The sequence below is a fragment of the Cetorhinus maximus genome, chromosome 6 (genome assembly GCF_964194155.1).
Source record: "Cetorhinus maximus chromosome 6, sCetMax3.hap1.1, whole genome shotgun sequence".
NCBI classification, from domain to species: domain Eukaryota; kingdom Metazoa; phylum Chordata; class Chondrichthyes; order Lamniformes; family Cetorhinidae; genus Cetorhinus; species Cetorhinus maximus.
In genome coordinates, this window is record NC_135884.1 from 17667261 (window position 1) to 17682237 (window position 14977).

A 14977-nucleotide genomic window follows, 5' to 3' on the forward strand; every position below is an offset into this window, starting at 1 on the left:
CACGTCCATATGCACCAAGACCTGGACAATATCCAGGCTTGGGCTGACAAGTGGCAAGTAACATTCACTCCCCCCACACAAGTGCCAGGCAATGACCATCTCCAACAAGAAAGAATCCAACCATCGGCCCTTGACATTCAATGGCATTACCATCGCTGAATCCCCACTATCAACATCCTGGTGTTAACGTTGACCAGATATTGAACTGGACCAGCCATATAAAGACTATGGCTACATGAGCAGGTCAGAGCCTGGGGATTCTGCAGAGTGTAACTCACCTCCTGACTTCCCAAAGTCTGTCCAGCATCTACAAGGCATGAGTAAGGAGTGTGATGGAATACTCTCGGCTTGCCTGGATGAGTGCAGCTCCCACAACACTCAAGAAGCTTGTTGTGACACAGCAGTTGGTAAAGCCGAGTTATTTAAAAATCCCAGAGGGAAACTTTAAACAACTGTCATAACCTATATTTTTAAGTGGTATGTTTGAGATGCAGCTCTAAATTCAGGAATCAGACCACCAGTTCTTGAGAGATTTTTATGGCAAACTACATGAGACATTTGTTTATTTACACAAGATAAATATATACACATGGCTACAAATTATTAATATCAAAACTTATAACAAATTCCCAAACTAATCTCCATTAAAGCAACAGCAACCTATAGATTTTAAGCAGACACCAGGCAAAACATTTACAACTTACAAATTCAAAATGAGGTTCCTTTCACTTTGGTTCCTTTGTAGACACAGTGGTAGGCCTCTGCCCTGCACACACAAAACTGCTATCTGTTATACCTAGCACATCTCATTGAATGTAAATTCTCACTGTATCACCAGCCCCTTTGAACCCCACCTCTTCTAACATTAAAACCCCTTTCATCATACCAATTTTATTAGTAATACAAACATTGCTTGGGCTCTGCTAGCTAGGTATCAGATTTCATTTCCCTTCTTGAATGCTCTATTCAACAAAATGCAAATGCACTCTATCTCTCTTATATCTCAAAACTAGTATACATCAAAGCACCCAGGCTAGCTGGCTTTAATCCAATTAAGACACATCCACAAACTAAACCTCTATTTTAAAAGAAAGATAATTTCCAATAATATTATATACATTAATAGCATTATGACAAAGCTCGACACTGGCCAGGACAAAGTGGCCTGCTTGATTGGCACCGCATCTACAAACATTCACTCCCTCCACCACCGACGCACAGTACCAGCAATGTGTACCATCTACAAGACACTGCAGCAACTCACCAAGGCTCCTTCAACAGGACCTTCCAAACCCACAACCTCTACCACCTCAAAAGGACAAGACCAGCAGATACATAGGAACACCACCTCCTGCAAGTTCCCCTCCAAGCCACACATCATCCTGACATGGAACTATATCGCCATTCCTTCACTGTTGCTAGGTCAAAATCCTGGAACTCCCTCCCTAAGAACACTGTGTGTGCACCTACAACACACGGACTGCAATGGTTCAAGAAGGCAGCTCACTACCACCTTCTCAAGAGCAATTAGAAATGGGCAATAAAAATGCTGGTCTAGCCAGTGATGCCCACATCCCATGAAAGAAAGAGAAAGGTTACCACTGGGAGGCCATTCAGCCTGTTGTGCCCGTGGCTCTCTCCATGTAAGAGCAACTCAGCTAGTCCCATTCCCCTGCCTTTTCTCCATAGTCCTGCAAATGTTTTTCTCCAAGTATTTATCCAATTCCTTTTTGAAAGCCATGATTGAATCTGCCTCCACCATACTGTCAGGCAGCTATGCCAGATCCTTACCACTTGCTACAAAAAAAAATGTTTTTTTCCTCATCTCGACTTTGGTTCTTTTGCTATTCACCTTAAATCAGTGTGCTCGGGTTCGAGACCCTTCAGCCAATGGGGGCAGTTTCTCCCTATCCACTCTGTCCAGAGCCCTCATGATTTTGAACATCTCTATCAAATCTCCTCTCAGTCTTCTCTTCCCTGAGGACAGCAACCACAAGTTTCTCCAATCCATTCACCTAACTGGAGACCCTCGTCCCTGGAACCAAACTTTGCTGCACTCTCTCTAAAGCCATCACATCCTTCCTAAAGTGTGTCTTGTCAATAGGCTTATGAAACTCCATGGACAGGGAGCTTGCTAAAGTTGCTTATGCAGCCGGAGCATCTAGTTTCTGCTTCTGCACATTGTGAGCTTACTGGTAGCCTCTTAATCACACGAGGATCAACAGTGCCTTCTGTTGCCTTACCCACCTTCAACTTCGTGCATATGCTGCAAACCCTCCTGGTTTCCAGATTTTGTGGAAGTTTTTATTAGAACTTTACTATTCACAACTGCTTGAAAGCAACTCAACTCCACGATTCCCTAATAGGAAAAATAAAGAACAATTAATTCATCTCTTTTTCCCTGTGGGCTATAGCAACTGTATTCCATCTTTACCCAAATGTTGTGTTAGCTTACTATAACCAGCAGGCAATGTAACTGAGGCAGGTTTCCTTTGTGCCCTTAGGGTGGTGTCTCTCCACTCCCACATGAATCTCTTTCTTGCTATTCTCCCACCTTTCTTGACACACGAGGCCTTTTCCATAGCTGGTTTCTCCTGGAACAGGCTGCAACACCATGTCAAACATGGCTGACCAGGAGACTGCTCCCACACATACCAGCTGCCATAGGCATATTGGAAGGATGTACAGGTTCACAATCGACATGTTTGGCTGGGTAATGAACGCACCTCCCATGGCCAACAAGTCCTGGGCCAGGATTTTCTGGTGGTCGGGCGGGCTCGGCAGGTGGTCCCAGGAGCGGTCGGAAAGTGCGGGAGGAGTGAGCGCGCTGAAGTTCTCGCATGTGTGAGAGTGCGTGCAGTAAAAGCTCCCTGAGGCACAGAGCCGCCTCAGGCAGCTGAAGATTTTTTAAATTAAAAACTTAAGCAATGTTAAAAACATGTCCCCTCATGTGACTCTGTCACATGAGCAGCGACATGTTATGAATGAAATTTAAACATTTTTATGGAAACCTCATCCTGTCCCTGGATAAGGTTTCCTAAAAAATCCAAAGGCCACTTGGCCTTTTCACCTGCCCGCCAACCATGTTGGACAGGCAGCAAAAAGTGTCATTTAATTATTACTTCAATGGCCTTAATAGGCCTGTTAATTGTCAGCGGGTGCGCTGCCGACTCCTACACGCGCCCGCCAACTGAAGTATCGCATGATCATGTCGGGACGCTCGCCCGACGTCATTTTACGCTCGTTCAGGTCAGGCTCGTGCCCACCCGACAAGTGTAATATTCTGCCCCTGGATTGAGACTTGAACGCAGAGCTTCCAGCTTAGAGGTAGGGGCACTACCAAGCACCACAGGACCTCTGGAATCTCTTTCACATTGCACAGAAAGAATTAGGTTTTCTCCCTACAGAACCACTTGAATTTGAAAGCCAATGAGTAATGTTAACTATTCCCTGATGCCTTCTAATTTGGAGTGAGGACAACCAAGATACAGCTTTCCCTTCAGTGTGGTCTCTTTCAGTTTAGAAGCAAGGCCGGTGTTTTTTCTTACAAAGCTGTTCCGGTTTTATAGACTGCTGCTCCCTTTTCAAGGTCATTTCTGTTACCATCAGGGTAATTTTAACGCACAGGAGTGAGCTCAGTTACATAGAGAGATTGCAGAAGCTGGGACTGTTCTCCTTGGAGGAGAGAAGGTTAAGACTAGATTTGATGGATGTGTTCAAAATGATGAGGGGTCTGGACAGAGTAGTTAGGGAGAAACTATCCCCGTTAGCGGAAGGGTTGAGAACCAGAGGGCACAGATTTAAGGTAATTGGCAAGAGAAGCATTAGCAAAAGCTTTTTTATGCAGTGAGTGATAAGGATCTAGAATACACTGCCTGAGGGTGTGTGGTAGAGGCAGATTCAATCATAGTTTTCGAAAGAGAATTGGATAATTATCTGAAAAGGAAAGATGTGCAGGGCTATGGGGAAAAGGTGGGGGAGTGGCATTGATAGATTGTTCTTGCAGAGGGCCAGCAGGGACATGACAGGCCGAATGGCCTCCTTGTTTGCTGAAATAATTCTATGATTCTATTGGTGGATGGAAAGTTAAAATGTTAAAAATGTCAAATCTGAACCTAATCGACCTCCAATCTTCCACTTCTGGTTTTAACAGACAAGGGACAAAGGGGAGTAACCAATGCGCTCTCAAGAGGTGAGTTGGTTATTGAAATCTTTTAAGGAGGTTGCCTGCCTCCATTTCAACAGTGCTTCCATTTTTAACTGCTGTGGGATAGCTCTCCCAGGCCTGATGAAGACTGGCTGTCACAGGAGGCTGTAAGGTAAGTGCCTTTACAGCACTGGGGGTCGATTAGCTCAGTTGGCTGGGCGGCTGGTTTGTGATGCAGAATGATGCCAACAGTGTGGGTTCGAGTCAATTTTTTTTTTATTCATTCACAGGATGTGGGCTTTGCTGGCTGGGCCAGCATTTATTGCCCATCCCTAGTTGTCCTTGAGAAGGTGGTGGTGAACTGTCTTCTTGAACCGCTGCAGTCCAAGTCCTGTGGGTGTACCTACACCACATGGACTGCAGCAGGCGTGGTGACCCTCAGGTTAAACTCACCACCAGTTGTCCCTCTCTCTCTCTCTCTAATGAGAGAGCAGCCTATGGTCCTCTGGGACTACAGCGACTTTTACAGCACTGCTTGTGAATCAGGAGGAGTAGGAGTGCTTCCTCCAGACCCAATGTCCCCATGACCTGTCTGACCCCCATCTGCATGACCTCCTCCCCTGACCCAGCCCCTGGTGATCTCTCAGCACCACTAATCCTGACTGCAGCCTTCTGCATCCAGCATGCAGTCGAACATGTTGATTAGGTTGTTTGCTGGCCAGGGAAGTAAAATTCAAACACGTTTGGGAGTTAAAACTCCATAGTATTCAGGGAAGCCTGTGCTTCCAGAATTCCTGAACATAACCCTTCCGCAGCGCTCTGAAATCCCGTCCCAGTAAATCTCAGTGCCTGTGATTTCACCCTTAGCTGAAAGGGCTCAACTATTCGGGCGCAATCCGATCTACAACCATTGGCAGAGCCATTGCATGGAGTCAGATTCCAGGCGTCCCTCACTTCTGACACCAATGATTCTGTTATTCCATTAATGCCCATTGTGCTGTACAGCTACTGCCAACTGCCTGTCCCTCCATCTGGTAGATTTAAGTAGACATCAAACTTAATCCAAATGAACCTAAGAATTCAAAACCTCAGTTCAGGCTGAGATCGACAGTCGGAGGTATTACAAGCAGAGGCTGTCTATACCACATAGAATCATTGGATAGTACAGCACAGAAGGAGGCCATTCAGCCTATGAAGGCTGCACCAATCATTCAACCTATGAAGGCTGCGACGATCAATCCAGTCAGTCCCACGCTCCTGCTCTTTTCCCATATCCCTGCAATTTTTGTCTCCTTCAATATGTGTCCAATTCCCTTTCGAAAGCTACAGCTGAATCTTTATCCACCATCCCATCAGGCAGTGCATTCCAAATCCTAACCACTCATTGTAAGAAACATTTTTCCCTGCTGTTTGTAAACTTTACAAGAAGATCTTTTCTAAACACAAACGAGCTGTTCAATTCTTGATGTGGAATGGTTTTACAAGGAAACTAGACTTTCAAAACAAAGGGAATCCACAGGGCTTTATAGTGAAGCTGTACTGCACTGGGAAATGTTGAAAATGTTGATTTTTTTTTTTGAAATAAGAAACTGTAAATGCTGAAAATACTCAGCAGGTCAGGCAGCATCTGTGGACAGAAGCAGATATTTCAGGTCTGTGATCTTTCATCAGAACTGGGAGAGTTAGAGATGCAACAGGTTTTAAGCAAGTATTAAGCAGAGTTGTTGCGGGGGTAGCGGAGAACAAAAGGGGATGTCTGTGATGGTGGGGGGGAGACAGGAGAAATTAAATGGCAAAAGGGATGATGGTGCAAGGTAAAAGAAAATGATAATGGAACAAGTAAAGAAACAAAATATAGATCTAGAGGAGGTGTAATGAGAGAAGCAGAATTATCACCAACAGCTGCACACCAAAACAATGAGGGCAGAGATTATGATCTGAAATTGTTGAGCTCGATTGAGTCCAGAGGGCTGCAAAGTAGCTAATGGAAAGATGAGGTGCTGTTCCTCATTGAGCTTAACTGAAACAGTGCAGGAGGCCGAAAACAGGGAGTCAGAGTGGAAGCGGGGCAGAGAATTTAAATGACAGGCAACCTGAAGCTCCAGGTCATGACTGTGGACTGAAAGGATCTGCTCTGCCACACAGTCACCCAATCTGCCTTTGATATCCCCAATATAGAGGAGACTGCATCATGAGTGGCGAATACTGTGCACCAAATTGAAAGAAGTATGAATAAATCGCTTTTTCACCTGGAAGGAGTGTTTGGGTCTTGGGCAGTAGAAAAGGAGGGGCAGCATCTAAATAAGTGCATGTCTGTACGATAGATTAACAATGACAAAACGGTATTCTTTTTCCATATTTGGCCTAACATCAACTTTTTTGACACATGATCAACTTCTAGGAGTTCAAGCTCTTCCTCTCGCACTTACCAATGGCCTGGGTCCTGATGATGTGTTGTTTCCATGATCGGTGTGAGGAAATTGAATCTTCAGCTGTGCACACATGTTTATCCCATTATCCGGCTGATGTGAAAAAATATATATTAACCCAAAGCCTGTAAGGAAAAGAAGGACGTTTTTTTTTGTTTCCGAAAACCTGCACATTAATTAGACCATCCTGTTCAATGTTGCCATTGGTTTTAAAGCTTACCTATATAGAAAATGGGTGACAGAGTGAAAGGGACATCTTTTTTTGAAGGATAAAGTTTGCTAAATACTATATTCATGAATTCCCTCTCCTTTTGAAAGCCATTTACATGAAGGAGGAAAGAAAAGCAAAAGAAACAAATAGGCTTTTTTAAAAAATTCTACTGATGAGGAGAAAACAAAATTCATGTTCTAGATTTAAAATGTAGAATTAACTTGAAAGGTAGAAAGCCCATAAAAAAGATGCGCTTCAAGGGGCTGGGTTGAGGTCTTACTGATAAAGTGGCCAGGTTAATTTAGACTTCCACCAAGTATCTGCTGTATCTTTTATATTTTTTCCACCCACTTGCACACTTTCTTGGAGGTCTTGTGGCACAGTGGGTAGCGTCCCTGCGTCTGAGCCAGAAGCTCTAGGTTCGAGTCCCAGTCCAGGACTTGATGGCCACAGAAGGTGCGTTCATAACCCGGACAAACAGGTTGATTGTCAACCTGCAAATCCTTCCAATATGGCAGGCGGTAAAGAGTGGGAGAGTTTCCTGGTCAGCCACACTGAGTGACAGCTGCAGCAACAACAGCCTCCCCCGATTAAAAGGCTCAGAGCGCAAGTCCTTGTCATGAGCTGTACTTTATGGCAAGCTTCCTCCTCGTTTTAAGGAACTGACGTTGCAACTAAGCAACTAAGTTGTTGCTTAGTTCTTTTCCCACAAACTCTCAGCTTCTTAAAGCTACAGTCCATGCCTGCCTCTGTTTCCCCCAGGGATATTTCATCGTGTGTTTCCCATATGTGTATTCCTCTTGGGAATCCCTGGGCAGGATTTTCCAGCCCCCCTTGCCGCTGGGATCATCCAGTCCCACTGAAAGTAAATGGACTTTTGCCTGGGCCGCCAAATCTCCCCCGGCAGGTCCCGCCATGATGGGACCTTTTTCAGATTTTGGAGGAAGCTGATTCATGAAGGCAATAGCAGACAGGTACAGTTATACCCACTCCCACTCTGCCACTTGTACATATACCTCCATGAAGAGACCACAATTTCCGGATGGTATACAACTTTGCAGCCAAATCCGGAACCCTTTTTGTAAGTCTGCCAGTGGCTACAAAGGTGCTGTAAACGTTTACTGAAATCTTCCATGTCAAAAGGAGAAATTTGCTAATGCAGTCATAAAATCTCCACCTTCTATAAACAATTTATCTAAACCCTGCTGCCTCTGGCCAGGATTCCCTGGTTGGCGAGTGGGGAGCGGGGCCCACTCGCCGACATATAAAATGATGTGGGATGACATCAGGCTGAACTCCCGACGTCACTGCGCCTCATTTCAATTGTCAGGTTGGCGGGGGTGCAGCAAAATCAGCTTGCGCCCACCGACCTGTCAATGGTCAATTGAGGCCATTGACAAACTCATTAAAGTGATTAGTGGACCTGCCCGTCCAACCTTAAGGTCGGCGAAAGGCCAGGAGCCCTGGTGGGCATTAGAAAAAGCATGAAACCTCATCCACGGGCAGGATGAGGCTTCATGTAGGTTATTAAAAATGTAATAAAAGTGTCTTTGAAAGTGATGGACATGTCCCAACTCATGTGACAGTGTCACATGAGGGGACATGTCAGGGAATTTTTTTTTTCCTATTTTTAAGATTTTTTAGTGTGGAGTCGATCTCCCTGAGGCAGCACTTAGCCTCAGGGAGATTAGCGCGCTCTTTCGTGGGCATGCACGTACTCTCAGCTCAGGGAATCTCCCCCCACCCGCACAGGGAGCGCACAGTGCTTCCTGGCGGACATCACGCTGGGCGGGCCTTAATTGGCCCGCCCATGTAAAATGGCGGCGCACCCCCGATCAAGGGAGCCGATCGGAGCCGTGCCTCCACGCACCCGCTCCTAAACATCGCCCCCCCACAACGGGGGGAAAATTCTGCCCTGTGTATTATCCAGTACTATCACTCCTATTTTCCTATTTCTCATTCTCATGTTTAAATATCTTCATGGCCTCTCTCCTCCTTACTTCTGTGAGTTTCTTCAGCCCTACAACTAACACATCCCCAACCCCTACATCCCCAAGCCCGGCATTCTTCTGACTTTGAGTTCTTGGCAGTTATGCCTTCCACCATCTAGACCCTATACTCTGAAAATCCTAAATGTCTCTGCCTCTCTAGTTCCCGTGTTTTAATATCTTCTATTAAAGTCCATCTCTTTGACTATGCTTTTCGCCAGCCCTCTTACCACTAACTCCTTCTTTGGTTCAATATCCAGTTTGTTTGATTTTGCCTTTGTAAGGTGCCTTGTGACATTTCTCTATATTAACAGCCCTGTACATCATGTTTCTGTTATCTTTGCTGAAGATGATATTGATGTTGAAGAAGCATCACCGTCCTTTGTGTCAGGAATGTCAAATCGCTCTTCAAATAAAACTGATCCTGCTTTACAATGCGAGGTTAGCTCAGTGCACGGTATACACAGGAGCAACAATTCCAGTTGGGAAGTTGGGGGGCTGGGGGGCCAAGGGAGTCAGCAATTACAAGACCATGAAACTGGTATTGGATCATTCTGCAGGTGTACATTCTACGGACAGTTTAGTGTGTGACATAATGTGGTCAGTGTTCCTTTTTAAGTATGCACTTCTCCTTCTCCTACTTGTACCCATCTCCTACTGATGTTTTTAGTGTTTATGTATTGAATGTTAAATAAAATTACCATTTACTCCTGCCTCACCTTTCATAATAAAGTGTGCACTTCACAGACTAGATGAGATCACTCTTATATACCCTTCACCCAGTCCATACGAACTTTGCTTTGACCATGTTTTAAGGTAAATTGGATTGCTTGGTCACACTATTGTGGGTCCCTCGGGGTTGTAGCACTTGACCAGTGTGCAAAGGCATTCATTCCACTGTTTGTAGGTTTTTTTTTTTAAAAAAGCCAATCTCATTGAAGTTTGAATCAAAATAAGGTTTGATGTTGGCTGGAGCCCGATCAAGTGGGCTGAATTTTTAATTGCAGGACAGGGTGAGAAGGCATGCAGACACGCATTGAAAATTCTGTTCCCGGAGCGAGTCACTGGATCCTGACACTTCCGGAATGTGACGTAATTTTCAAAGGGAGGGGCAGGGGCAGGCTCAGTCTCATCTCCAATGAATGGCTCAATAAGCTTCTTAAGGAACTTATTATCCAGCTGGGGAGGGCCAGATGGTGATTTTCAAATCCAAAAACACCAGACTCAGATGAACAATCTGGTGCACATCAGTGCTCTGCTGGTGGGTTCAATGCATGGAGCTGCATTTGTTTTTAAACTGAAAGATTTTTTACCACCAGGTGTTTTGCTGTGAGATCAAGCGCAGTACTGTTTGGTTGGCTGTTTGACCAATTCTCTGAGTGCTGAGGCTTCTGAATCCCTGCCTCCTCTCTTGTGCAAGGCAGTAACAGGCCCCATCATGGCTGCTGTCTGCCTTTGACACTCCTGTTCCAGCAGGCACCTCCCATCTCCTCGCAGAGCTCGGCGCCACAAATTGGGCATCCAGCTGGTCTTCGGCCCAAATAGGGTATTAATATTTGAAGACCGTGCCATGCAGGCACAGTGTGGGGTCAGGACCTGGAAATGATCAGATTCCCAATCCCGATTTGAAAATCAAGCTGGATAAGTCTGGATTTCTATCACAGATTTGGGTTTAGCACTTGTGTAGGTCTGGTTCATGGATATTTCTTATTGTTACCTTCATTATTGTCTTCGTCCTCACTTTCTTCAACTGTGTCAGAGTACTTGTTTCTTTTGGATAGGCTTCCACTTCCCCCCGGATTCCATTTACTCTCTGCCACCGGTCAAAATAGGATGGGTTACAATTTATTATCTTACTCTGCCTTCTTTTAAAGAAATAAAGTACATTTGTGAGGCACCTAACCATATCTTCAGGACATCGTAAAGCACTTGGCTGCCAATTAAGTATTTTTGAACTGCAGTCAATGTTGTTACATTGATAAATGCAAGAGCCAATTGCATGAATCAAAAAGGATTTTTTTGTCAATGCAATATATCAATATATCTATTAAAAATACTTCCTTAGGTATTCAATGTCAGAGGAAATCTGCTCATAAGTTGCAGTTTCCAATTGATTAATTGCAATCTTGAAGTTTCTGAAGTTTTGGACAGTTTGACATTCTTAATATTTAGTCCTTCACTCTTACCTGCTAGTGACACAGTCAGCTGGACACGTATACATGGGTTGCAAGGCTTGTTCTCTCCACAGTAGAGTATAGTGGAGGCTGTTAAGTTAGTTGCGAGCAGTGTGTTCACTGGCATCTCTTCACTGTTTTGTTCAGAGTCACAGTCTGTTAAATAAGAGTTATGAAACAGCTTAGCATGGTAATTACATGGCAGATAGAATAGAAGATAAAAGGGTCAATGGAGAAGTGAAATATCTGCTGGTGCAGGTTAAGTGATAACGTTAAAGCTCAAACATTAAATGTTGCAACAGCAGGGGTGATAGCATGCCTGCCCCATAATCTATAGTATGAACTTTGAAATCACTGAGAATTCAAAGGTAGATTCTTTGGTACCTCATGTTAGGAAATAGAGATAGTTTAGGTAAGTTATATTGGTGTATGTGGGTGTTAGGAATGAGTTTTATCTCTAATATTTAAGTTTGATTTGTATTTCTGTACCTGTGAGTTAAAGAAATGTCAAGTTGAGTTTTAGTTTCACTTTAAAAAGGTGCCTGCATTTCTAATGAGAGTTTATGACTGTAAGAGAAGTTAAGCAAACACAAGAGTAGAAAAAAATGGGCTGTTGCCTAGCAACAGGGGTCCAGGGAGGCAGGTCCCTCCCACAGACACATGCAGAAGAAACGAGAAACAGCAGTTTTGAGTTCAGTTGGGAGCAGCTGCCAGGCAGAAGCAACCTAGAAGGGGCAGGTAGCCAGTCCCAAGCTAACGTTGATTGAAAGTAGCTGCCAGAGAGAGACTGGAGCAAAGGGGACAGATAGCAAGACCCAAGCTAAAGAAGAAAGTCCCCAAATCCAGGGGAGTGGAACAGGAGAAAGTCCCAAGAAGACCTTCTAGACAAAGGAAGGACAGGAACCTGGAAAAGGTCCTGTTAAGGGAAGTTAAGGGTGAGGAGCAGAGAAAGGCTCCAAGCTTTAAGCTCCAGGAAGCAGAGTCAAAGCAATATAGGCTTGTGAGAAGTCAGAAGGTCCAAAGAGATAACTGAACATCTGTAACTCTTTGCTAGGGGCATGTGAAGCAGTGGTGTACCGTTGACAGCTGAGTCAGTGAGAGGGAGTGTGCGGAGGAAAGCTTGAACACATGTGGCGACCCAGGGGAGAGGAACATCGGAAGGAGAGTTCGAAACCCTGAAAGTGAATCCTTGCGGGAGGCATCTGAAAGAAAGTGTCGGTTTGGGAGAAAGGAAAGCTGGCCAGGTCAACCCAGGAGAACACTCTGTCCTTGGAAGAGGATCCTTTATCCCAATATGACCAGTGACATCACCACCACACTGAGCCATCAATGTTGATTATATGCTCAAGTGCTGGAATGGGGCTTGAGTACCGAGGCAAGACTGCTCCCTGCCACATGTGGGGAGGTGGTGGCATAGTGGTATTGTCACTGGACTGGTAGTCCAGAGACCGAGGGTAATGCTTTGGGGACCTGGATTTGAATCCCACCATGGAATTTGAATTCAATAAAAAAAAACGTGGAATTAAAAGTCTGATGATCACCATGAAAACATTGTCGATTGTTGTAAAAACCCATCTGGCTCACTAATATACTTCAGGGAAGGAAATCTGCTGTCCTTATCTGGTCTGGCCTACATATGACTCCAGACCCACAGTGATGTGGTTGACTCTTAAGTGCCCTCTAAACAAGGGTAATTAGGGCTGGGCAATAAACGCTGGCCTACGTCCCATGAATGAATTTAAAAAAAAACTATGGGCAGGATTTTCCCGTCAGCAAGCGGGGGGGGGGGCCTGCTCGCCAACGCGTAAAATGACGCGCGGTGACATCAAGCGGAACTCCCGATGTCACCGCGCCACATTTAAATTTTCCGATAGGCAGGGGCAGGATGAGGTTTCCAACGGTTACTAAAAAAATACAATTAAAATTTTGAACAGTGGTTTTTACATGTCTCTCTTCATATGACTGAGTCACATGTAGGGACATGTTTACTTCGTTTGTAAAATGTTTATTTTTCATTTTGAAGTTCTTCCGCTCCCTGCCTTCAGTAAGCTTTCATTCCACGCTCCCCTGCACTCAACGCAGGCTTCAGTGCTCGCGCTCCTCCCGCCCTCACCCCAGCAGCGCTGAGCATTTCAGCGTGCATTTCACACTGGCTGCTAATTGGCCAGCCAGTGTGAAATCGCAGTCAGAGCCCGATCGCAGGTGGCGGTACGTTTTGCGGCCACTCCTAGGCCTGCCCCACCCAATTAAGGGAAAATTTTGCCTTATGTATGTAATTCTGCCCCATGTCCACCAAGCAAGTTGTGTTCAAATCGTTCCCATTGTGTCTTCCTGGCTGCTATTCTAAAAACAAGAGGTTAATTTTAACTTTAATTTGTCTCTGGCTGCAGAAGGCAGCAGCAGAGCAAGTATAATAAAATAGTCTATGAATGCTATGTAACTTTTTTCTCAGGCTTTCCATTGCTAAGAGTGGCAGGTGATGTATAATAGAATACAACTCTTAACAATGGCCAATTTTTACTGATCACAAGGCAAATAAGGCTTTAGCCAACTGGCCTTTTGCCATATGTTTCAATAAATATTTGTGTAGGATAAATATCTAGTTTCATCGAAACTTATTTCAGTATTTGAATCCCGCAAGCTTTCTCCAAAGAAGGGGACGGAGGTCTTCTCTCCAGCCAGCAAGCGAGACCTCCGTTGCCTCAATTAAATACCACCCTTGGTTTCTGAGATATATGATGAGGTTTAGTTGAACAACACAGACAACTAATGAGGAATAAAAACAGCAAAGTCTTGGAAATACTCAGCAGGTCTGGCAGCATTCATAGAGAGGGAAACAGAGTTAGCATTTAGGGTCAACTATGTGAGTCGACTGCCAAACCTGCCATGGAAGCTGCGTTCACAATGTGGCCAAACAGGTTTGATTATCAGCCTGCAAATCCTTCCAATACACCTGATGGCAGGCAATAAGAACGGGAAAATTTCCTGGTCAGCTGTACTACAGAGGGCAATGGCAAGCTTTGTCAAGCAGCATCATGGACCAATCCAATGGAAGTCCATGGTCATCTTAGGGCATGGCACCTGAAGGAGGAGGAGCAGCCAGACCTGCTGAGCATTTCCAGCGCTTTCTGTTTTTTATTTCAGATTTCCAGCATCTGCAGTATTTTGCTTTCATTCAACTAATGAGGGAGTTCTGAGGAAAGCAGGCATGTATAAGAAACTTTTGCTGATGATCACCTAAGGAGAACTGCAATTCCTTGGGCATGCACTTAGGAGAGAGAAACTAGAAGATGTGGTAGTGACAGGTAAAATTGAGGGTAGCAGAGCACGAGGGAGCCAAAGGAGGGAATATAGCGACAGCTTAAGAAGCAGAATAGGTACAAGACGTTAGCTGCTATCAAGGACCATGAAACGCAGACGTTGTAAAACATGACACCTGAAGAAAAAGTCACTTCTCCAGATTCTGCAGCCAGATGTGTTCCCATTGAAATGGGACAGTAGCCTATGTAAATTAGGGAAAGGGATTCCCATGGTTAAATTCAGCGTGAATTGCCCGCTTGGGAGAGCCCGTGATGTGGGCTGATCCCATTTTTGCCATCGTTGGAAAATCAGAGCTTAAACATTTAACAATCATCAGAAATATTTTTCATCAAGTGTAACTTGAAAGGCCGACGTGCAATTTGCAGATAGATGATTGGTATCTCAACGATGCCAACAGGGGTGGTCTTACTATAAAATATTATTAAAAATAGAATACTTACACTTGGCTTCACATGAGAAGGCCTGTAAAGAAAGGAGAGAAAAAAGTTTCAAAATTGAAATGATTAAAATCATAGCATTGTTTGATTTCAGCTTCCAAGTAGAGATTTGCCCCCAAAGAACGAATATCAGAAATTCCAGAGCATGGAGTATGTTTTTCCGACTCTAAGTGGTCACAAAATGAAGCGCAAAGTTTGAAAATGACTCCTTTTCAACACTGACACAGACTTATGGAAGATAATAACTTGTATTTATAATACTGCCTGAAG

The 14977-nt window shown here is 44.5% G+C and overlaps 1 protein-coding gene across 1 annotated transcript in view; it reads right to left on the reverse strand.

Moving 5' to 3' along the window:
- The window catches only part of LOC144681582 (interleukin-17 receptor C-like), a 71867-nt gene that overhangs the window by 39083 nt on the left and 17807 nt on the right, over positions 1–14977 (reverse strand). The window contains exons 2-6 of the mRNA XM_078543293.1: positions 14711–14732; positions 10962–11105; positions 10493–10588; positions 6577–6701; positions 2248–2359 (exon numbers count right to left, since the gene is read on the reverse strand). Coding sequence (XP_078399419.1) covers positions 2248–2359; positions 6577–6701; positions 10493–10588; positions 10962–11105; positions 14711–14732 — 499 coding nt within the window. The remainder of the gene's footprint in view (positions 1–2247; positions 2360–6576; positions 6702–10492; positions 10589–10961; positions 11106–14710; positions 14733–14977) is intronic.